Source organism: Sminthopsis crassicaudata, chromosome 5, assembly GCF_048593235.1.
Source record: "Sminthopsis crassicaudata isolate SCR6 chromosome 5, ASM4859323v1, whole genome shotgun sequence".
In the NCBI taxonomy this organism is placed as follows: Eukaryota; Metazoa; Chordata; class Mammalia; order Dasyuromorphia; family Dasyuridae; genus Sminthopsis; species Sminthopsis crassicaudata.
The window spans coordinates 261974892-261998257 of record NC_133621.1 but is presented as its reverse complement, the minus strand read 5'-3'; the positions used below and the strand labels follow the sequence as shown (position 1 = coordinate 261998257).

At 35.0% G+C, this 23366-nt stretch overlaps 1 protein-coding gene across 6 annotated transcripts in view; it reads right to left on the bottom strand.

The window, feature by feature from the left end:
* The window catches only part of LRRIQ1 (leucine rich repeats and IQ motif containing 1), a 297962-nt gene that overhangs the window by 18938 nt on the left and 255658 nt on the right, over nucleotides 1–23366 (bottom strand). For all 6 annotated transcript variants that reach the window (XM_074270901.1, XM_074270905.1, XM_074270906.1 and 3 more), the window contains one exon: nucleotides 9968–10088. In XM_074270901.1, the coding sequence (XP_074127002.1) occupies nucleotides 9968–10088 (121 nt within the window). The remainder of the gene's footprint in view (nucleotides 1–9967; nucleotides 10089–23366) is intronic.

Here is a 23366-nt window from a genome sequence, read left to right as displayed (position 1 = left end):
GATAATCTCTGTATTTAAGTTCCAAAGCAGAAAACCAATTGTAATAACAATTCACTTTTCCTCATTTAGAGCTTTATGTAGAACATTAAACTTTTAAAACCTCTCTCCTGATAAAGAAGGTAGTTTATCTTTAAAAATATTTTAAAACAAGATGAACATATTTTGATTTTATGATACTTTTGCTTCCATATATATGTATTCAAGGGGCAAGTATATATGGTATAGTAGAATGAGTGCCAAGTCTGGAATCAGAAAGACTTTATTTTTAGCTTCACATACTTACTAGCTATGTGATTCTGGGCAAGTCACTTAACCCTGCCTGCCTTAGTTCCTCATCTGTAAAATGAGCTGGAAAAGGAAATAGCAAACTACATCAGTGTCTTTGCCAAGAAAATTTGGACAGAACTTACACACAGTATGGACAACTGAACAACATATGCATATACACATATGCATATATGCACATAGAGATATGTGTGTATACAGTAAGGAGGAAGGAAGGGGAGAAGGAAAGAAGGAAGGGAGAGAAGGAAGGAAGGAGAGAGAAGGAGGGAAGGAAGGAAGGAGGTAGGAAGGAGAGAAGGAAGAAAGGAGTGAGGGAGGGAAGGAATCATAAAAAAGAAAAAAGGAAGGAAGGAAGGAAGGAACAAAGGAAGGGAAGAAAGGAAAGAGGAAGGGAGGAAGGGAAGAAAGAGGAAAACAAAACAAAAACTCCAGACAACTAATAAATGTATTCAATATAGTTGAGCAGAATATGCAGTATTCTACATCCATAGTTTTCTACCTCTGTAAAGAAGAAATGAAAGCTTCTTTTTTCCCCTTATGCTCTTTATATTTACAGATGAGGAAAATTAGACTCAGCACATGACCATGAGCATGGCCATGTCCATTTAGTCATCTTAGCTTTTAAGTGTCAGAATCCAAGACAGATCTTGAGTCCATATCCAGAAATTCTTCCATTAAATAAGATGTTTCTTAGAATTGGAGAAAAAGCCTCAGTTAGTTTATTTTTTAAAATATTTCTTACCACCTAAGCTATAATATTTAATTAGTAGGGAAATGAGTCATGCCTGAGGGACTACAGTTTCTTTTATTTCAAGTAATATGTGGATGAAGTTGAAATGAAGGAAAACAGCCAAATGAAATCAGCTTATGCAGATATCACCAAAAATTTTTTTAATGATTATGTCAAAATGTTACAATTTTAAAAATAAAAAGCAATCCTTTTAATAAACAAATTAGTTTAAGAAACATAAGGGAAAATGTTTCTAACAGTCTTTTTTTGGTAGTGGTAAGAAATTATACACTGATTTGATGGCCATCAATTGGGGAATGGCTGAATAAGTTATGCTATGGGAAAGTTATAGAATATTATTGTTCTATGAAAAAAATCAGCATAATGATTCCAGCAAGGCCTGGAGAGACTTACATGAACTGATGCTAAGTAAAGAGAGTAGAACCAAGAAAACATTGTATATAGCAACAAGAAAATTATGTGATGATTAACTCAATGACATGGATTTTTTCAATAATGAGGAGATTCAGGGCAATTTCAATAAATGTGTGATGGAGTGAGCCATCTGCAGCCAGAGGACTCTAGGGAGTGAATGTGGATCACAAAGGAGTATTTTCACCTTTTTTGTTTGCTTGCTTTTTGGTTGTTTTTTTTTTTCATTTTTTCCCCTTTTGATCTGATTTTTCTTGTGCAGAATGATAAATGTGGAAATATGTATAGAAGAATTACATGTTGAACAGATATGGGATTATTTGCTATCTAGGAGAAGGATCAGGGTAAAGAGAGGAAGAACAATTTGGAACAAAGCTTTTTTAAGGGTGAATGTTAAAAACTACCTGCATATATTTTGAAAATTAAAAACTATTATTTTTAAATCCTTAAAAATTAAAAAAGAAAAAAGAACCATAAGGAAAAGTTTGGCTTCTTGGCTCTACAATGGGAAATGTATGACTTTAGCAGGCTTCATCCTTCTTTCATGAACAATAGGAACATTAAACTAGATCACAGATTTATATTATTAAAGTTGGAAAAGATCCTTTAAAATCATTTAACCCAGCTTCTACCAGAATTATAAACTTTTCTTATAAGAGCCCATACAAATGGTCATTCAGATTCCTAGAAAGATTTCTCAGTGTCCTTTCAACTTTAAAATACCATGAGTTTCATGGAGAAAACTAAATCAGTAAGAGAAAGTTGCTACTTTGGCTTCTTATAGCATAAATATATATTTTATAATCTTATTTTTCACTTTCTAAAGTGCCTCAAACCATAATGTAACTTCCTCAATTTCCCTTCTTCACAGTATTATTTTTTTTTCTTTTTTGATTTATTTGAATATGATAGCATCTTTTAGGGAAGAGCAATGGATCTGGAATCCAAAAACCTGGGTTCAAATCCCACTTCCAGCATTTATGTGACCTTAATTTAAACAAGGTGCTTAATGTCCTTTTCCTCTCTCATTTTCCTCATTCATAACATAAGGGATTTGAATTAGATAGCTTATGAAATCCCTTATAGTTAAAGAAATAACCTTATGCTTTTACAAAGATCAGATTTTGTTTAATGTCATTTCACTGTGTGTTTTGTATATTTTTTTTAATGAAACAAAATACTGAATTAGGTCTAATTAATCTTAATAGTCTATTTTATTGGGTGATTAAATCCATTTACATTTAGGCTAATTTCCATTTATGTTTTCATGGATTAAACTCTTATATTGTTTTTCACATCCTCTTTTAAATTAGAGCTTATTTGTTGAAATTTGTTTTGTTTATTCTATTTTGTCTCTGATCTCTTCCCACCAATTTCATATCCCAGGATATACTTCCTCAATGCAAATTCCTTGAGTTCTTTCTCTCTCTTCCTATTTTTATATCCCTGTCTCTTTCTTCTCTCCCTGCCTCACTTTTTTTGCTTCCCTTTTGTTTTGCCCTTCCATTTTTTAGCTCAGGTGAAAACATGCAATTTACCTCTCCCTATCTTCATAATCCTATCAATTTTTTATGGGATTTATCTACCATTTGTGGACTTGGTGCTTTTCTGACCTTTCTTATTCCCCTTTCTGGCTCTCCTATTAGTCTGAATTTCAGTGAGACAAAATTTATTTTTGTTTCTGATAATCACATCTATTAGTATTATTAAAGATAATTTTGTCTTGTCTTCCTTCTCTGTCTCTCCTATTATTATTTTTTCAAAATATTAGTTCTAAGAATATTCATGAAGGATTTATTTGGGGTAGAGTGAGAGTGCTCTATAACCTACATTTTGGGGATTCATTTCTTTTTATTGCCTTTTCTTTGTGATCTGCTCATCTTGGTATTGTCACATTATTCTTTGGATGTCTGTCTGTCTGTTTTTCTTCTCTGAGCTGTTCACCCTTAGGTCAATATTCACATTTTCCCTCTAGTAAGCAATAATTCCATGAAGTACTGCTTAGAGAAGCTATTTTCCTGAGCTGTTTAAATGCCCTAGAGTTCAGGAAGTTCCCTGCTATACTCCCTTCCATCTCAACCTCTGTGGGATAGGTATAATACACTGCCAGAATATTCCTTTAAAAATTTCAGCACTACCTTTGTATTGTCCCCTTAATGAGAGGATAGCAGAAAGGTGAAAGGAAATTAAAAACGTTTATGCAAATCTCTCAATTGCTGAACAACTTTAGGAAACACAGCACTTCCAGTCCACTCCAGTAATTATGTACTGATTTATTCATGAGAAAATGAGATTTTAGATTATTAAATAGTAATTCACTTATAGTAGAAAGGGAAGTATTGTGATTTTTTTTTATTCTTAAAACTTTTGCTCCTTTGATTTCTTTTTTTCACTGATGTTTTCTATTTCTCTGATGTTTCATAGATTTTGTACAAGATTTTTTAAAAAGGGGGAAAAAGATACACATATTTTATGCACCTCTATTACAAAGGAAAATATCAATTTCATTTCTTCCCCTTTCACTGTTATTTGAAACTATTCAACAGATTTTCTTGGGTGAATTTACTTGCTGAATATCCTGCTTACTTTTGTGTCCTATTTGTTAAATGTCCATTAAAAATCACACATTGTTATTTTGGGGTTCAAATAAAATTTTCTAAGCATTATATTCTATTCCCCCCCTTGCTTTATAGCAATCCTATGGTATTTAAGAATAGATTTCTTCAGAATCTGGGAAATTTTATTTTTATAATTGACTGTAATATCTGTGGTCTGCACTTCTGTATATCATTTCTAATTTATATTCCGCACCATCACCCACCTTATTTCTCATTTCTATCTTCCTCCCTTGCTATTTAAAAGTATTAACCAACTATCATTCAGCCCTTCCACTATAGCAGATGGAATGACTGATTCAGAAGCAATAAACTTCCTTTCCTCTTAAAATCTTTTTGTCTCTCACTCTCACTCACACTTACTCAAATCTGGTTTCCTTCTTATAATAGAGCTTCCCTGGTCACACTTTCTGGAACTGACTGTACTTTTACTCATTCTTTTTACCTCAGTGGTACAGATGTAGGAGTTGTTATACTCACGATTCCATTGCTACTTCCAGGTTCTCCCCCTGCCTCAATAACCTCTCTTGATTTGAACTTGAATGCCATTAATATCTACAGCTCAATCAGAATTCTGCTGTGGTCTGTAGGCCCCACTCCTCAAACTACTATCTTTCTTACTTAATGAGGAAGAAGTCCCTGGCTCATAAATTTTTTTCTCCTCCTCAAATCCTGCCTACAATGCTAGGGGACTTAAAAGTTGATCAAGGAAATTAGAATAGCAAGTAGTGATGGGAATTAAGTGAAACCATATTAATTCCATTTTATGACTCAATAGCTAGCTCATTTTCCTTTCTGTACATTTATGGATCTATTTCTGTCTTGTGAAAAAGACATTCAATTATGGGAATTGTGAGAGGATTTTATTACTTTGCTTGAACTTAGCTCTATGGTATTGGGAATCTCTACCCATTACTGCTTAGAGATTCTTGACTAAGGACCTAGTTATGCTTACCAGAAACCCAGTCAGATCTAAAGACTTATGCAAGGAGTTTTTTCAAAATTATACATCTCAAGCAACCCTATGTTTTACCATAACACTGGGCCCATACTGATTAATCAGTTATTGTTTACTTGTACCTTTGAAATACACTTGGCTGGGGTGGAGGTGAGGGGAGAAGTAGGACACTTCTTTTTCTGACTTCAGGAAATTTCACCTGTTTGCTCTCCCTTTGCCAACCTGAAAAGTCCCTAATCTTTCTTCCAATTAGAAATCAGATTACCTAATTTTGTATCCTGATTATTTCCCTTCAATTAATTGGTCTTTTAAAAAACTGTTTTTAATGTATAAATCTTTCTCCCCCCTGTATTTGAGGTTTAATTCCAAAAACAAGGAAGAGAGCCATTTCTGATTTGTTAGGCAATTGGCATACATTGCTTAGTAAACTGATATGCTGGGAAGCTCCAAGCTTTGTTTCCTTTCCACTTCTTCATAGAGGTTCTTCCAAACCTTTTCACCATTCTCCAAATCTTTCATGTCTCCCCCTTACTCCACTACCTCAATTAAACATTTTACAGAAAAAAATTGATCCATTTTTCATGATCTCCTTCTTCTCCCCTTTTCCTCATCTCCTATCACTCAGAAGCCTAATTGAATAAATATTCAAATGATGCCATCCTATCCTGTTTCCTCCAATAGATTGCCCCTTCTGTGATCCCCAGTCTTTCATTTATTTTCATTCTCTTCCAATCTACTAGTTAATTCCCTGCTGCTTATAAACCATGCCTATGTCCCCTCACTGCTTTAAGAGCCCTCACTTGAGCATTCCTTTGCTGCTCTTTTGTCCTCTACAGCTAACTTCCTCTAAAAGGCCAAATACAATAGGTGTCTTGACATTTTCTCCTCTCATGTTCTTTTTTGACCCTTTACAATCCAGCATTCAACCTTATTAATACCACAGAAATTGCTCACATTAAAGTTATTAATAATGTCTGAATTGCCAAATCCAGTACCCTTTCCAATATCCTCAATAGCTTTGACCTCTATGTAGCCCAAAACATTGTGGATTACTCTCTCCCCCTGGAAATTTTCTTGTCTTTAAGTTTTTTGGGGACATCAGTCTTGCTTGGTTCTCCTCCTACCTATCTGATTGCTCCCTTTCTCTGTTTCCTTTGCTATTCCTTTCCTCTTTCAGGTTACACTCTAAATATAGGTGTCTCTCAATTTTCTCTCTGGTTCTTCTTTCTCTTCCCTTTTTATTCTACTTCATTTGGTGATCTCGCCATCTTCTATAGATTTAGTTATCATCCCTATGCTGATAATTCTCAAATCTATTTATCCTGCCTGAAACTCTCTGCTGACATCCAATCTCATATCTCCAGTTACCTTTCAGAAATTTGAAACTGGATATTCAGTAAGCATCTTAAATTCAACATATCCAAAAATAGAATTCATCTTCCCCCCCCCAAACTCCTTCAATACCTTCCCTATTCCTGGAAAGGGCAATAGCATCCTCCCAGGCCCTCAGACTCTCAACAAAGATCTCATCTGGACTCCTTACTATCATTCACCTCCTGCTCCACATCTAAGTCTGTTAATTTTACCTTTGTGATATCTCTTAAATTTATCTCCTTTTCTTCTGACACTGCCTCTATTTCATTGTAGACCCTTATCACCTCATGTCTCAATTACTGCGATAAGATTTCTGCTGTGTCTGCACAAGTCTCATTTTAGTTCAATCCATTTTCCATTTAGCCACTAAAGTGATTTTTCCTAAAGCCCGGGTCTAATCAAGTCATCTCTTTAGTCAATAAATTTCGGTGACTGCCTATTGCTTCAGATGTCAAATATTTGTTTGGCATTCAGAGACCTTCATAATCTGGCCATATTTCCAGTCTTTTAAAAAAATTTACTCCCCAAAATGTCCACTTCAATCCAGTGACATTAGTATTTTTGCTGTTCCATGAATAAGATTCTCCATCTTTTTGCTCCAAACATTTTTTCTGGCTGTCCCCCGAGCCTAGAATGCTCTCCTATCTATATGCAAGTACTGATCTCCCTGGCTTACTTTAAGTTGCAACTAAAATCCCATCTTGTACTGGAAGTTTCTCCCAAGCCCCCTTAATTCTAGTGTCTATCCTCTGTTATTTCCTGTTTAATCCTGTACTATTTACTTTGTACATATTTGTTTGTATGTTGTATCTCCCAGTAGATTGTAAGATCCTTGAGGTCAGGACTTCTTTTTGTATTTCCACTGTTTAATACTATAGTGTTATACTATAGAACATAGTAAGGATTTAATGCTGACAGGTTGATTTTGTAATTATAAAGTTTGAACTTGATATTTCTTACTGAGTTTAGTTTAACTTGAATTTTCCTTTGTTGTTCTGTGTACTATCTTGAACAGTCCTTTGCCATTTGCTTCCAATATTTCTCTAAAGTTTTTTCCTATACTATACAAAGGCATAATATTTAAATTTTTTCATCATATTTTTCTTAAAATTACCTCTTAAAATTCTATTTTCAAATTTACTGTTCCAGTTTTATAGAAACATATTGGTATTTTACTCTCATTTTTTGACTTTGGATCCATTTTTTCAAACCCATCAAAAAAATTTTTTATTTTATAGAGGCTGGAGTGAAGTGACTTGACCAGGGTAATAATATAACTAAGTCTCTGGGGTAGGGACTGATTTAGGATATGGTTTTCAAATAAGCAGAGAAAGTAATACAAGAATTATTGATAGATTCGTGGAATGCTAGAGCTAAAATCGGTAAGCAATTATTTATTAAGTGCTTATTATGTGCTGCGTACTATGCTAAAATGACCTTAAGAGACTGTTTAATCCTTTCCCCTAATTTTGCAGATGAATAAAATGATGTTGAGAGCAGTTAGATGATTTAGTCCAAGGTCATAGAGTTGACATATAGCAGAATATTAACAAAGATTGAGATTCAAATCATTAGTATTGTTCTTGGATAAATGGATGTTTTTTAACTATTGTTTTATCTATATAATACCAAATATTTGGATGAAAAGTGGAAAAAGTGAAAAATTATGATCTACTGATTATTTTAAAAATGAACATCTTTGAGAAATGACTAAAGTTTTTGCTTTTCTTTTTTCCTTCATTCAGATATGTCATTGTATTCATAATGAATTTTTTAAAAACTCTAATTTAATGAATTAATTAATACATTTTATTGGGACCTGCAACTTCATTAATATGGGTTACTCCCTACATTGATGATGATCAGTAATTCCTCTGTAAATGATAGTTTTAGAGAGTTGCCTGAGATATTGAGATGTTTTTGCTAGTCACTCTGCCAGATCTCCAGAATTCAAAGACAAAAATGAAAATAGTTTTCAAGAACTTATATTTCACTAAGGGAAAACAACAGTATACATATTTCTACATGAGCATGAATTTAGATTATAAAATTTATTAGGTCTAGTCTAATAGGATATGTCTGTGTGTATGTGTATACACACATATACAAATGCATAAACACATACATATACAAGTATATACACACACATACAAAAATGTATACACACACAAATATATATATTTGTGTACTCTTGTTTTATGTTATGTATAGTATGGTATACTATAATGTATATAGTATATACACATTTTGCATACTCTCATTTTCTCTCTATATGTTTATATGTATATGTATGCATGTAAATCTATAGACAATATATATACACATTACATATAGATATACTATATATATATATATATATATATATATATATATATACACATACATACACACAACCATCCACATATTATATATGGATATGGATAGATACCTATATATCTATATCTATATCTACATATATCAAGAGAGAGAGAGAGAGAGAGAGAGAGAGAGAGAGAGAGAGAAGGAAAGACAAGCAAATCATACAGGTAAGCTATCAGAATTTGAATTTATCCATTCCTGTCTCTAAGAGTCACTCCCTTAACTACTGTCAAGCTGTCTTTTAGCAATTATAATAGACAATTAGCACATTAATAATATAAAAATAAACATGTCAACAATATCAATTACATATTTCATTATATTATACTATAATATTGTTAAAGTTTAATTTAATCTAAACCATGTGATTCCTTGAATGTTAAAACCAATGAAGTTAAAAACTCAAAAAGACAATTTTTATAGACTAACAGCTTAGATAAAATTTATGTTAATTTATAATATTTTAGAAGTTTTGTTCAGATGTGTAGGATATAAATGGAAAATTGGAATTTGTAAAAGTGAAACTCTCTCACATTGCACTGTTATAGTCATTAAATATATGTTTATAAAATACATAGCAGTAATAACCATAGTATAATTCTTACTAAAATAAGCAAAACATGTTTTCTCCCCAAATTGAAACAGACTATATCTGTGTGACAAGTTTACAAATATCAAAGAGACAACACAACCTAAATACAACTAAATAGCCATCAACAATTCAGTGGGAAACATTTCAAAATATATGTTTTGTTAACAATAGTGTACTGTCATCAGAAACTTATATATAAATATATAGATTTTTTTAAGAAACATTTTATTTAGGAATTAGTTTAATATAAAATGGCCAATAAATTAATATAAGAAGACCAAAAGACATTGTTTTGATACATGAGGCCTACTTTTTATAATTAGCTAAAAATAAACATTTTAGAAATGAATGATCAAAGGGTTGAATCTAACCCATAGGAAAAAAAATCCACTGGATCACAGGTTACAATTAAAATAAGAACTCATGCTGTTAATCTTTTAAATAATTTATTTTTTCTCATACTAAAAGAAGCTATTTAAGGGGAGGATACACTAAATGCATGTATTAGGTAATTCTGGTTTATGCTATTCTATCCCCTAACTGTAAAAGAATTCACTTTGACATTAGGTTCCATCAATTCATTTGCAATTTCTCAATGTACATGGAATGAAACCACAACTTACATGAAGATTCTGCTGAGTGTCTGGATGCTTGATTATTTTTTTCTCTGTTCTGAGCCAAAGCACTCCCACTGTTCATGGAAACAAGGTCTACATCCACGTCTTCTCTCCTTACAAGTCTTGCCTGGAAGCAATGGGAGAGAATGTACACAATCGTGAAACAAAATATGGCACTTTCTGAATGCAGCTCATATTACCCCAAATAAACAAACAGGCTCTGTCAAACAACCGTCTTCCAAATGATACCACAATCCTTTATTGCTGCCCAGGCAGAACAAATGCACTATGTCAAAGCATTTTTTGCAAATAAGAGCCGATTTCAAAATTGTAGTTTGCTATTTGAGTCTGTACAACAAAAGAAAACATTTTAGTACTGTAATTTTGAAGAAAATCAATCTTCCAGACAGCTGATGAAACCTTAAACAGCTTAAGATCATTTATTTACCAGTATATAATTTAATTCTTAATTGAATGTCAGAAATGTCAGAACTAGTTATTTTCTGTAATATTTAAGTTTTAGCCTATATATCAGTCCCATTAATAATTGTAACATTTTATCCTCTAATCATTTATTACAAAAATCATATTGAAAAAGAGATCATTGTTTATAATTTGTATACAAGTTAACATAAAGGCCCTGTATTCTAGAACTGATGACAATACATGCAAAATGATCTTGAGGATTAAAAACCCAAATTATCATATTTAAATTCATTCATATTTTGGCCTAAGCCCATAATGAAGGATTAATTTTTTATTGTTGATTGAAATAACATTTTCATTCAATATCAGATTTAATATTCAGCACTTAAACAGATTTAGATGAATTTTTAAAATATATTCATTCTTTTTCCCCAATGAATTCTATGTGGAATGAACATTTTTCAAGCTATTTGGAAACAAATATTAGACATAAAGAGTGTGAATTCTCTAGAAGAGATTTTTAGTGAAAATTTAAAACTACATGAAAAACAACAAAACCAAAAATATACACTATACACAATAATAATTGATTGCCCATGAAGTTATCAAAAACAACAGTACTATAATTTATCTGATTAAGACTTTCATATTAAATAAAAATCTGTTTTTTCTTTTCAGTCTGGAAAAATCTGTTTTTTTCTTTTTCATTCTAGATTCTAGAGCAGTAAGAATTTCATAGATCATATAATTCAATCCTCCCATTTTAAAGAAGAGGTCTAAAAAGGCTAAATGACTTTTCTCAAGGTCACACAGGGCAGAATTAGGATTTATAATTCAATTCTCAGTGAATGATAATAATAAACATTTATTAATCATCTACTCTGTGTCAGACACAGTTAAGTTTGGGAATACAAAAAGAAGCAAGGCCTTCTGGCCTCAAGAAGCTCCCAATCTAGTGGGAGAGACAATAAGCAAATAAATAAATACAAAAGCAAGCTATCTGTAGATTTTGATAAGAAATAACAAAGGGGAGATACTAGAATTAAGAAAAGTTGGGAAAAGTTTCTTGTAGAAGATAGAATTTTAGTCAGGACAAAGTCAGGAAAGTCATGAGGTGGAAAGAGGGACAGCAACATTCCAATATGAGAGATAGCCAAAGAGGATGTAGAGGGTTAAGAGATGAGTGTTTTGTTAATGGAATACCCAGGAGGCTAGTGTTATTGGTTCAAAAAGTATGTGTTGAGGAGTAAGGTTTAAGAAGATTGGAAAGATGACGTGTGGGGATAAATGGGTTTGGTTACAAAGGGCTTTGATTGGCAAATGAGGATTTTGTACTTTATCCTAGAGGCAATAGGGAGCCATTGGAGTTTGTTGAATAAGGAGGGAGAAAGGGTGACATAGTTGGACCTGAACTTTAGGAAAATCACTTTGATGGCAGAATGAAGGATGATTTGGAATGGGATGAGACTTGAGACAGACAGATGTACCACAATGCTAATACAATAGTGCAGATGGGAAACAAGGAGGGTTTACACCAGAGTCGTGGCAGTATCAGAGATATGTTAGAGATAGATTGCATAGTTGGATCAGTTGTCCAAGACTGGATATGGAAAATAACAGATAATCAGGAGTTAAGGATGATTGGGCTGTTAGCCTCAGGAATTAACAGGATAGTGGTAGGACAGGGAGATTTTAGGGGAAATGTAAGTTCAGTTTGGATTCATTGAGTTTCAAGGTGTCTGAAAGATTAGATGAATAGATTTTACAATTGTTAGCATAGAGATAGGGACTAAAACTCATGGAAACTGAAGAGCATCAAGTGAAGTAATGTATAGATAGAAGAGAAAAAGGGTCCAGGACAGAACCTTGTGGAACATGTATGGTTAGAGGGTGGGAACTTAAGGAAAACCAGCAAAGGAAACTGATAAGGAACATGCTGTCCAATAGGGTAGAGAAGAACCAGAGAGTGGTGTTCTGAAAACCTAGAGAAGAGTTATCAAAGAAAAGAAAATGATAAACAGTGTTGGTAAGCTATAGAAAAGTAAAAAACAAACAAACAAAAAAACAAAAGAGGGTTGAAAAAATCCATTTGATTTAGAAGATCATTGGTAACTCTGGAGAGAGTATTTTCAATGGAATAAGGAGATTAGAAGACTACTTTGTCCAGTATGTTATACTGCTTCCTATGACATTTCATGTTAGTGACAATTTTAGACTTGAAAAAAAATTAGATTCCCTAATATTCCTAGCAAATTTATTCCATTATGAAACTTGTATTCTTAAAATACTCAGAGAGAGCCTCAATTACTGTCTAAACTTCACTGAATTCTGTCTCTCCAAAGACAGTATATGAGTTCCACAGAATGTTGATGTCACCTGTCTGAACTCTAATTGGATCAAATTACTTCCAAAATGTCTTTTTTTCCTTCTTTCTTTCTTAAGGGATGCAGGTTTTTGATAGGAAACACTTGCATTTTTACTATCGAGGTGAAAAATTCAAGGTGCAATTATTTGAACCTCTTCTCCTCTCAAGTCTCCCAAACTATTCTCTCCTCTCTGTTCAGCACTGAGATAATTTGAAATAGGCCCCCTCCTTGCCAATATTCTCCATCTCAAAACTCCTCAATATCATCTCCTCTTCTCTTTTCCATTAATCTTTGATAATGATGTGGGTTTTCTGTTCTCCAAGGCTAGCTTCTCTATCAAGCCTACCCACCATGGCATGCTTAAAGAGGAAACTGCTCTATGAGCAAAGCAGAATTCAGTAGCTTAAAAGAAATATAAGATGTGGAAATTCAAATATCTCTGCTCTAAATACTGATATGGACTATTTCTGCTCATCCAACCTACTAGTAGAGCCTGCCAAACCCATAGTCTGCCACACTGTACTTTAAGTGCAACATATTGATGTCATTTTAGTCCTCTTCAAGAATAAAGACAACCAACCAACCAAGTCTTATCTCTGGACTCTATCTTGTTTCCTGTTGGTTCAGTTACATTTATATGCATATGGTTCCCAGACTTGTATCTGTAGTCTTTCCTGGTACCTCTTGTGCTGGTCATCATCATCTCCTAGTAGCATGTCTGCATGTCCTATGGGCATCTTATACTCAAATGTCCCAAAGAAAAATGCACTGTATTCCCATCCAAATCCCTCCAAATTTTTCTTTTTCTCTGGAGGATACTACTCTTCCATTGGCCCAGTTTCACAATTTCCTCACTCTCCTTTATTGCATATAGTTAAAAAAATCACCAAATTCTGTCATGTTTACGTCTACAACATCTTCATATCCCCTTTTCTCTGCTCACACAATCACTGCCTTATTTCTGGGACTCTTCATCCTTAGCTAAACTACTGCAATATCTTTTTAATTGTTTTCTCTCCTTCCAGTCTCTCTCTTCTTTAATCTATCCTCCATACAGCTGACAGAATGAGATCACAAAAGTATATCAGATCATTCTTTGTCCAATAATCTCTGATGGCTCCCTGTTATTTCTAGGATCAAATACAAATGCCTTTGCTTGACATTTTAAGCCACTGAGGATTTTTATAAGCATTACTTTTCATATACTCCACAACTGAGATGAACTAGCTTCCTCACTATTCTTCACATATACCATTAGTATTCTTTGCTCCATAGCTTTGCACATAGCACCCCCCATGACTGAAAAGCATTTACTCTAACCACTCTCTCTTAGAAACTTTAGTGTTCTTCAAAACTTGGCTCAGGCACTACCTCTCACCTGAGGCCTTTACAGATCCCTTAGAGAACATTAAGCTCTCTAAATTAAATAATTTGGCATTTATTTTGTACATAATTATAAATGTACATGCTATTTGCCTCCAATAGAATACAAGCCCCTTCAAGGAAGGTATTGTTTCACTTTTGTTTTTGTATTCACATTGTCTTAATAAATACCTATTGAGTAATTGACACCAAAGTAGAACCTGTTACCTTACACTCCTGGTGTTTCAGTTGACACTCACTATGTACCCAAAAGTTTTAAAGTATATTTTTACTTATTTTAGTTCTATGACTTAACATCATCAAGAAGGCAGTCCTCAAAATAAGAAAACCACTAAGAGTATCTGGTTAAGGTCAAGGAAATATTTGTAAACATGTGGCTTCTGAAAAAATCATTAGCATCTGAGTCACCAACAGGCAAAAGATTAGCTCTTTCCATTAAAACACACATAAACACACATGTCAGTCTCTAATTATTTCTGAATATGACAAGAATTTCAAATCAAAAGTCAATTTTCAAAGTGGTATCATCCAGGATCTTATATGCAAACCTAGAATTTGTATAAGTGGACAAGTTTGTTTCTCATTTGTCTAGCAGCGTAATCAGTGCTGCCACGGGAATATTTAGATTCATTTCTGAAAACATAGTTTCCAAATTTAAAGTGAATCAAGCTAAGTTCCTCCCAGGCTATACAGATGGACACAACACAGATAAGGAAAGCAAAACCACAATCTCCTGCTATAAAGCCCTAAACTAATACTTGATAATAATTCAGTACCTTAACAAGTTTACAAGACAATGAATTTCACAATATTTTTGAGTGATTCTGCCCATTCATCCTCACTTCCATTTAACCTCACAATGTTGTAATATAATCCCTTATTAAATGGTAAATTTGCTCTAATCATTTTTTTTCAGACAGTACCTACTGTATTTATTCATGCTATTTTTTCTGTTTCCTTCCTATGACTTTTCATTGGAAAATGAAGGGTTTAAATTAAGAGAATCACTCCAGCATCAGGGCCCCAGATACACAAACATTTGAGTCAATTCATTTATCCTTTTCAGTCACAAGCATTTATTAAGGATCCATGCTAAGTGCTGAGAACAAAAGTTACAAAGAAGGTAGAATCCCTCTCAAAATGAGCTTACATTCTAAGGAAGGCGATAATCAGTACATCTAAAATATATGTGGCATAAATTTAAAGTGAATAAATACAAATACATATAAAGATCAATTTGACATTCTCACTAAAGCACAGATACATTCTGATTATACAGAAACTCTCAGCAACATTAGCTAATTAGTAGATTTCTTAATATTTTTTCTTCCTAACAAGAAATATTTTTAAATATTATCTACACCCAAGGCACTGTCATAACCACTGAGATAGAAATAAAAATAAACAGAACTCCTGCTCTCAGGAACTTATAATTTAATAGGAAAGATAAATCATGTCAACATCTAATCATAATACAAAATAGGATGATAAATGCATTAGGAATACAAAGTGCCACTAAGCTCAAAAGAGTAAATAGGTGAATCAGTGGTGGAGAAGCTACTGATTCAACTTGTAAAGTCCAAAGTTTGAAGTATGAAGAGGAGGAAAAACGAACTCTTTTTAGATACAGGAAGAATCAGCCAAAGAAACAGCAAGACAGGTGGGATGGATGAGTAAGTAGCCTAGCTTAGGAGAACTTTTCTGTGAGAGAAGGGGAACAGTGTTGAGTCTGACTTCTAGAAATGCTTGAACTTGAAGGAGGCAGAAATAGGAAGGGGGAAAAGGCAGCTGAGTGACTTTTAGTAACAAAGTAGTCAGCAGAAAGCAACCTGTTAGTCAATTTAACCCTTTATCCAAGTGGTATAGCACAAAATTGGGAAGGAAAGTAAAGACAGGTTTTATGCAAAAAAATTGAAACTTTCAAAAAAAATTTCTACATAAAATGTGTGAAGGGAAATAAATATATCAGATGGACAAGCATGAGTCCCTTTGGTACATCTTGTTCCTTTTGCCTAGGAATCTCAAAGTCTTCCTGTATATAACTATAAATGCTTTAAATTGATACAATCCCTTAAAAGTTGGTTGTCTGTCATCCATATGTTAACTAGAATACAGATTTTCAGTATTCTTGGTGGCTAGATACATAAAGTAAGCTATGATGAAATAAAGACTTTTGGTCTTAAATATTTTTTAGCTGAAATAGATAATAAAAGTCCTAACTTCTAATCCTCACAGAATTTACATAGTCAGAGTTCTATAGGCCTTCAATTAACACCCAAAGCAATTCTATGAATTTAAATTAAGGGTATGCTTAAAGTATGAGAATTAAATGAAGGTTTAGTTTCCATAGTTACATAAAAAGAAAATATCAGAAAAAATGAAATTTAAATCAGAAATGAAACTGAAATCTAAGAAATGAAACCTAGGGGTTAGGCTGATGCAGAACAATAGGAAATATAGAGAGATTGCCAATATAGTCACTCAATGGGGAACTATGACCAACTATGACCTATGCCAAGGGGAGATGTAAGAAGGGGTATACTCAAATGGCGGATTTAAGCATTTCAGATAGACTGTAACCTCAGTAGTACCAAACCATTGAAGGAAATAGGGGACGAACTTGATTTTCAGGACAGAGCATAAAAGGCTGTGTGCATACACAATTTAAAGGTGTGCCTATTAGTTTAAACACCTCTTTTTTGCAAGAATATAGAATAAAATCTTTTCTGGATTCATCAGTGAGTGAGTGGAGTTCTTAGGAAGAAGCTTGTTTCTTACAAGGGCTCCCCTCAAGTTCTGGTTCCTTTAAGATATCTTTTCTGATAATTCTCTATCATGTGTAGTTATTTTGAATGTAGCCTATATGTACTTATTGGTGGATATACTATGTCATGCTACTGGGATGTAAGTTTCATTAGGGTAGTGACATGTCACACTTTTGTAGTTGTATCAGCCTGGCAATAGAAGAAGCTGAATAAAAAAACAAAACAAAACAAAACAAAAAGCTTTTTTTGGATTGCTTAATTGATTGATGGAGCAAAGAATAAGATACTGGGCTGGGCTAGGAAAGGCAAATGAGTCCAGATTGGTTTTTTTGTTTTTTTTTCTTTTGGATGGGGGGAGGGTAAGGAGAAGGGATAGGCCCAACTAGACTTTAAATTCAGTAGTTACAATCACCTAAAGAGCCCTGTACAAAGGAATTACATTAAGTCCAAAGACTTATCTAGCCTTTTCATTCCTTTATGAAGTATATAAAGAGGTTCTGTTTGATGGGATTAGGAAACAGCCAGCTATTGGCTGCCCTACAATAAATAACAAGTCCTAGGGGCCTAACAGAAAAATAAACAAACAAACAAATAAAACTAATATAACCCTGGATATTCTCTGGGGATAGTCAAGACTGAAAGAGTTGGGAGAAGAAAGCTGCTTCAAGGTGTGTGACCTCTAGAAACACTAAAAATGAACCAATTACAGATTCCAGATGAACCAGTCTTGGAGGTCAAACATCGAGTTATGGAGGAAAGCAGGCCCTTGGAGCCCAGTTTCATGTTCTGCCCAGTAGAGATGATGGGCCTAGAAGAACAGTGCAAAAATACCACAAGATGGGAAAAGTTATTGGAACTCTAGAATGCCACAGGTGTAATATGCTTCAGCTAAATGTATTCTCTCCAAGTATGCTTTGTTACCAGCATACCCTTAAATTTGGACCCACTTTTCTCAGTGACACTTCATTTGTGGGCCAGCATGCTTCAGGTTTATGGGGATAGGGCTTTTTGACTATTGTTCCTACTAAAGCATCTTAGTAAATGCATTTTCTAATTGTTTCTCCTGGACAGCTTTCTGGTAAGTAAGGGGAGAGGATTAGTGAGCTATAATTTTATCCATTAAGCTTTGATGTAGTATCTACTCCATGGGAGACCAAATCTGCCATTGTGAGTTGAGGGAAGGTATAGGCTATGGAAGAGAATTACACAGTACATACTTCATCCAAGATATATTTGGAGGACTGTAACGTGCTGTTGTCTCCAGAAGCTGCCGATCCCTCTCTGGGAGGAGATCTGCTTTGTCAACTCAAATCTCTCAGACAGATTCTTCTTCCTGTAGAGAACCATTGTCTCCAGACAGTAACCATTAACTGTGGTCCAGAGTAGCGACTTCCCTCTTTTATCCTCCCAGAGAATGGGTGTGGGATAATGCAAGGGCTTCTGGGAAAAATTACTTCAACCAATGAACTTGCCCCTCCTAAGCATGCAAGCTCTTCCCCAGAAATTCACAAGTAAAACTCCCAGTCATGGCCAGAACTAGAGAATTGTCATGTACAGACTTAGCACTTAGTAAGAAATTAATATCTCATTATCTCATTAGCACTTAGTAAGAACCTAACATCTCCCCCTTTCTTTTGATTTAGAACATAGGGTGGTCATGACCTTGAAACATAAATCCATCAATATGGGAGGCATTACACATAATTACATAGATTACATAAACACATTGTAACATAGTACATACTAGAAGTATGTAACAAATAACATGATCAAATAATCATAAATTGAGTATTTATAAATGTCCATAAGTCCATTGTCCATTAGTCTCATCATGTGTTAGGAAATCCAATGATTCCTGCTGGTTTTAAAGTTCTTTAACAGTCTTCTTATTATCCATGCTCTTTCAGTGTCAGATGTTTCTTAGATCTTCTCCTTTATTTTGAGGTCTTTCTCTTTTTCTGTCTCTCTCTGATGGATAAGGCGAATATGACTCGTTGGCACCCATCTGATTCCTTCTCCATCTGAAGAAATACAAGCAAACCCTCTCCCCCAGGCAGTTAACCTATCTGGTCCCTTCCATTCACCACTTTCTGGGTCTCTCCACATCACCTGGCGATTATCTAAGGACAGTGGAGCTGCTCACACTGGACACTGCCCTTCTGGTGGGACATAAAACCTGTATGCCGGAGCCAGTGCATCTTTGTCAAAAATTAGAAAATTAATGGTATAGAGAACTAAATTTAGAAGTTCCCTAGGGCTACCTGTGGCTCCCCCTTTCTTTTGTTTTTGGAGGAGTGTCTTAATGTCTCTGTTTCTTCTCTCTACTATTGCCTGACCTTGAGGATTAAAAGGTATTCCAGTAATGTGTAATATCTTATACTGCGCACAAAAGTGCGCAAAATGTTTAGAACTATATGCAGGTCCATTATCTGTTTTTATTTCTTGTGGCACACCCATAATTGCCAATACTTGGATAAGGAATTCAGTGACCACTCGGGCTGTCTCTTTTGCTGTTGGCACTGCAAAAGTGAATCCTGAAAAGGTATCTACTACCACATGGATGAAAGACAAACGATCAAAAGATTTATAATGGGTCACATCCATTTGCCAGATTTCATTGGGTCTCAAACCACGAGGATTCTTCCCTGGAGGGAGTGTAGGAGCGTGGAAAAGAAGACAAGCTGTACAGCTTTTTACTATGCTCCTAGCTTCCTCTCTTGTGATTCCAAATTGTAAACTTAAAGCTCGAGCAGCCTAATGATATTTAGAATGAGATTCTTGTGCTTCCTGAAATAAAGGACTACTGCCTAACATAGTTAGAAGGCTATCTGCCTTTGAATTTCCATCAAAAATAGGACCTAGAAGTCCACTATGTGAGTGGACATGCAAGATATAAATCTTGCCTGGATGTTTTCTCACTTGCTCTTGAAGTTCCTTAAAGAGCTGATAAATATTAGAGGCTGCAAATTTTATTTGGGCTGTGGCAATTCTTTGTACTACACCTACTGAATAGGCTGAATCAGTAATTATATTTACATCTCCTGGGTAATAAGAAAGAGCTAGCATGATAGCAAATAATTCATTCTGTTGAGTGGACTGAAAAGGAGTCCTGACTACGCTCTTTATGGTTAAATCATGAGAGTATACAGCACAAATATTTTCTTCGGAGGCATCTGTAAAGATTGTTGGTCCTTAAATATTGTTGGTCCTTTAAGAGGAACCTTAGAAACCTTTTCTTCAAAAATCCATCGCCAATTATGTAGTAGCCGGGTTATCTTTAATGGAGATCCATGTGCAAAATTTGGAGCGGTGGCCAATAAAATTTGCCTTTCTGTGATGGTCTCACAGCATACATTAATTTGTGCATTAGTATAGAATGTGTATATTTTTTCAGGACTTATTCCAGATAATTGTATTAGTCTCTTAATAGCCTTTAATAAAATCCTAGCCACAAGCACTAGGTAAGGAGTAAGGCTTTGTTCTGGTTGTGCTGGGAGGTTCACCCACTCAATCAGACTGTCTCCTTGATGAAGGACTGCTGTGGGTGCCTCTTGTGTAGCAAAAACTGATATTTCCAAGGGTTTTTGAGTGACTCTTTCAACCACATTGGATAAAGCCAGTTCAACTTCTCTCAAAGCCTCTTGTGCTTCTTTTGTAAGCTGGCATGGTGAATTTAAATCACTGTCTCCCCTTAAAATGTCATATAGAGGTTGTAGTTGATTGGTAGTTAAGCCTAACACTGGATGCATCCATTGGATATCTCCTATTAATTTTTGGAAATCATTTAAGGTGTTCAACTTCTCTGTTCTTAAAGAAAGCTTTTGTACTATGAGTGTCTTAGGATATAATTCATATCCTAAATATTGAAAAGGAGCATGTCTTTGAATTTTTTCTGTAGCTATATGCAGTTTGTAGTACTTTAGTGTTTCCATGGTCTTTTGTAGGCATGCTTCTAACATTTGTTCCTCAGGTGCACATCCCAAAATATCATCCATATAATGTAACAATATTACTTTAGGAAAGGCTTTTCTTACTGGAGCAAGAGCAGCAGCAACATACATTTGGCACATAGTAGGGCTGTTTTTCATTCCCTGTGGCAAAACTGTCCATTCATATCTTTTATAAGGCTCGGCCAAATTAACACTAGGCACTGAAAAAGTAAAGCTTTTCATATCCTCCTTATCTAGAGGGATACAATAGAAATAGTCCTTAATGTCTATAACCCATAGAGGCCATTCTCTTGGCAACTGAGTAGGAGATAGAAGTCCAGGCTGAAGAGTTCCCATAGTTTCCATCTGTTTATTTACTTTTCTTAGATCAGTTAACATCCTCCATTTTCCATATTTCTTTTTCACCACAAATACTGGGGAATTCCAGGGACTTAGAGAAGGCCGCAAGTGTCCTTGGTCAAGTTGTTTGTTCACTATGTCTAATAAGGCCTGAATTTTATCACTTCTTAAAGGCCACTGTTCTACCCACACTGGTGAATCAGTCTTCCACTGAAAAGGAACCGGTGAAAGTGCAGGTAGGCCTTCAACAGCAGCCCTGCCTAAAAAGCCCAAGTGCTTATTTGTAATCCTATCTGTTGTAAAATGTCTCTTCCCCACAGATTGATGGGGATTTTTTCAACCAGAAAAGGAGTAAAAACTCCTGTTTCACCTTCAAATATCCATCTCAAAGGCCTAGCACTAATTTCTGCTGCTATTGATCCTCCTACCCAAAACATGTAGGTGTCTGCCTTAATCTTTGGCCAGTGACTGGGCCAATTGGCATCTCTAATAATTGTACGATCTGCACCCGTGTCTACCAATCCTTCAAATGGTATTCCATTTATATAAGTAGTAAGCATAGGTCGGTCAGCTGTCACAGCTGCTGTCCAATATATTCCTGGATTTTGTTCATTGGAGTCAGAATCTGGGCGACTGTCACCAGGTTGCTAATTAGGGGTACATAACATTAAGCCTGATGCTACTACTTTTCCTGGTTGATAAATCACATGTTGTCTACCTGTGTTAGTGACTGGGATATTAGCTACACCTTCTCCAGTTTCCCACATCAGTGTATGGATAGACACTGTTTTGTAAGCATTCTCAGAAGGTGAAATGGTCAAGCCTACTGTGCCTGGAGGCAAAGGATCCATAGGCTTAACAGGAACAGATTTCACTTCTCCAGGGAGTATCTCAGTAGTCTCTACTGCACACAACTCTATTTTTCCTAATTTCTATCCCTTTTTTCCATCTGATTGCCTTTTGGCTGATTGATCATGTCTTAAAAGTCTCTGGATGTAACCTCGGCTGCCATCATGCCCCACTTGGGGGGATGAAGCTGGGCCCTGCCTCTCATTTTCCTGGGTCAATCTACATTCAGAAGCCCAGTGGAGACCCTTGTGACATTTCGGACATGGAGTTTTAGGTCTTCTCTCACCCTGTCTTCTCACTCTATCTCCATATCTACACTGAGCTCTTAGATGTCCAATTTTTCCACATTGGAAACATTGACGAATTTTTCTAGAAGTCCCTTGCCAGGAGGGACCCTGTCTTTCTACGTTCATCATAGTCTGGGTGTAAAAGCATTTGTTCCCACTGTAGCACAGCATCTTATGATCTCCTCTAAAGGAGCATCTTTGTCTAATCCCCATATAATTCTTTTGCAAATCTCATTGGCATTTTCCTTAGCCAGATGTTTGGTCATTATTTCTGTAGCTGCATTTTCTCCAATAGTTCTTTTGACAGCAGTTTGCAAATGTCCCACAAAATCCGCAAAAGGTTCATTGGGACCTTGCTCTATTTTAGTGAAAACTTCTCCCTGATCTTTCTGTCCAGGGAGGACACCCCAAGCTTTTATTGCAGCCTTAGCAATTTGCTCATATATTGTCATGGTATAATTAATCTGTTCTGAATTCTCTCCATACCAACCTTCACCAGCTAAGTGCTCAAAAGTGAATTGTGTGTTAACTCCTATTTCCAAATTGCATCTGACTTGGATTTTACATAATTCATGAAACTCCGCAAGCCATAACAAATTTTCTCTAGGTTCTAGGCAAGCCCTTGCTATGGATTTCCAATCATTTGGGGTTAGGACTTCATAAGACAAACCATCTAGTAACATTTTAACATAAGCTGATGTAGCCCCATAAAGGGTACAACCTTTTTTCAAATCTTTAATTTTATTCAAATCTAAAGGTGCATATTTTCTCCTTTTATGACCTACAGAGTCAATATCTTCAATCACAGGATATGCATGTATAAAATCCCTTATATCCTGTCCTTCTCTCTTGGCTTTAATCAATGCTTTTTCTAATCTTGTCATAGGCTTAGGCTGCTTCACAGGCAATTCTGTTTGGGTTTCTGCCTCTTCCCCTCCTCCTTCTTGATCCACCCCTGAAGGGTTAATTGAGGGAGGAGATGGGAAATGCTCCTGTTGCTCAGAATTGTACTTAACTTCATTGTTATCTGATTCATCCTT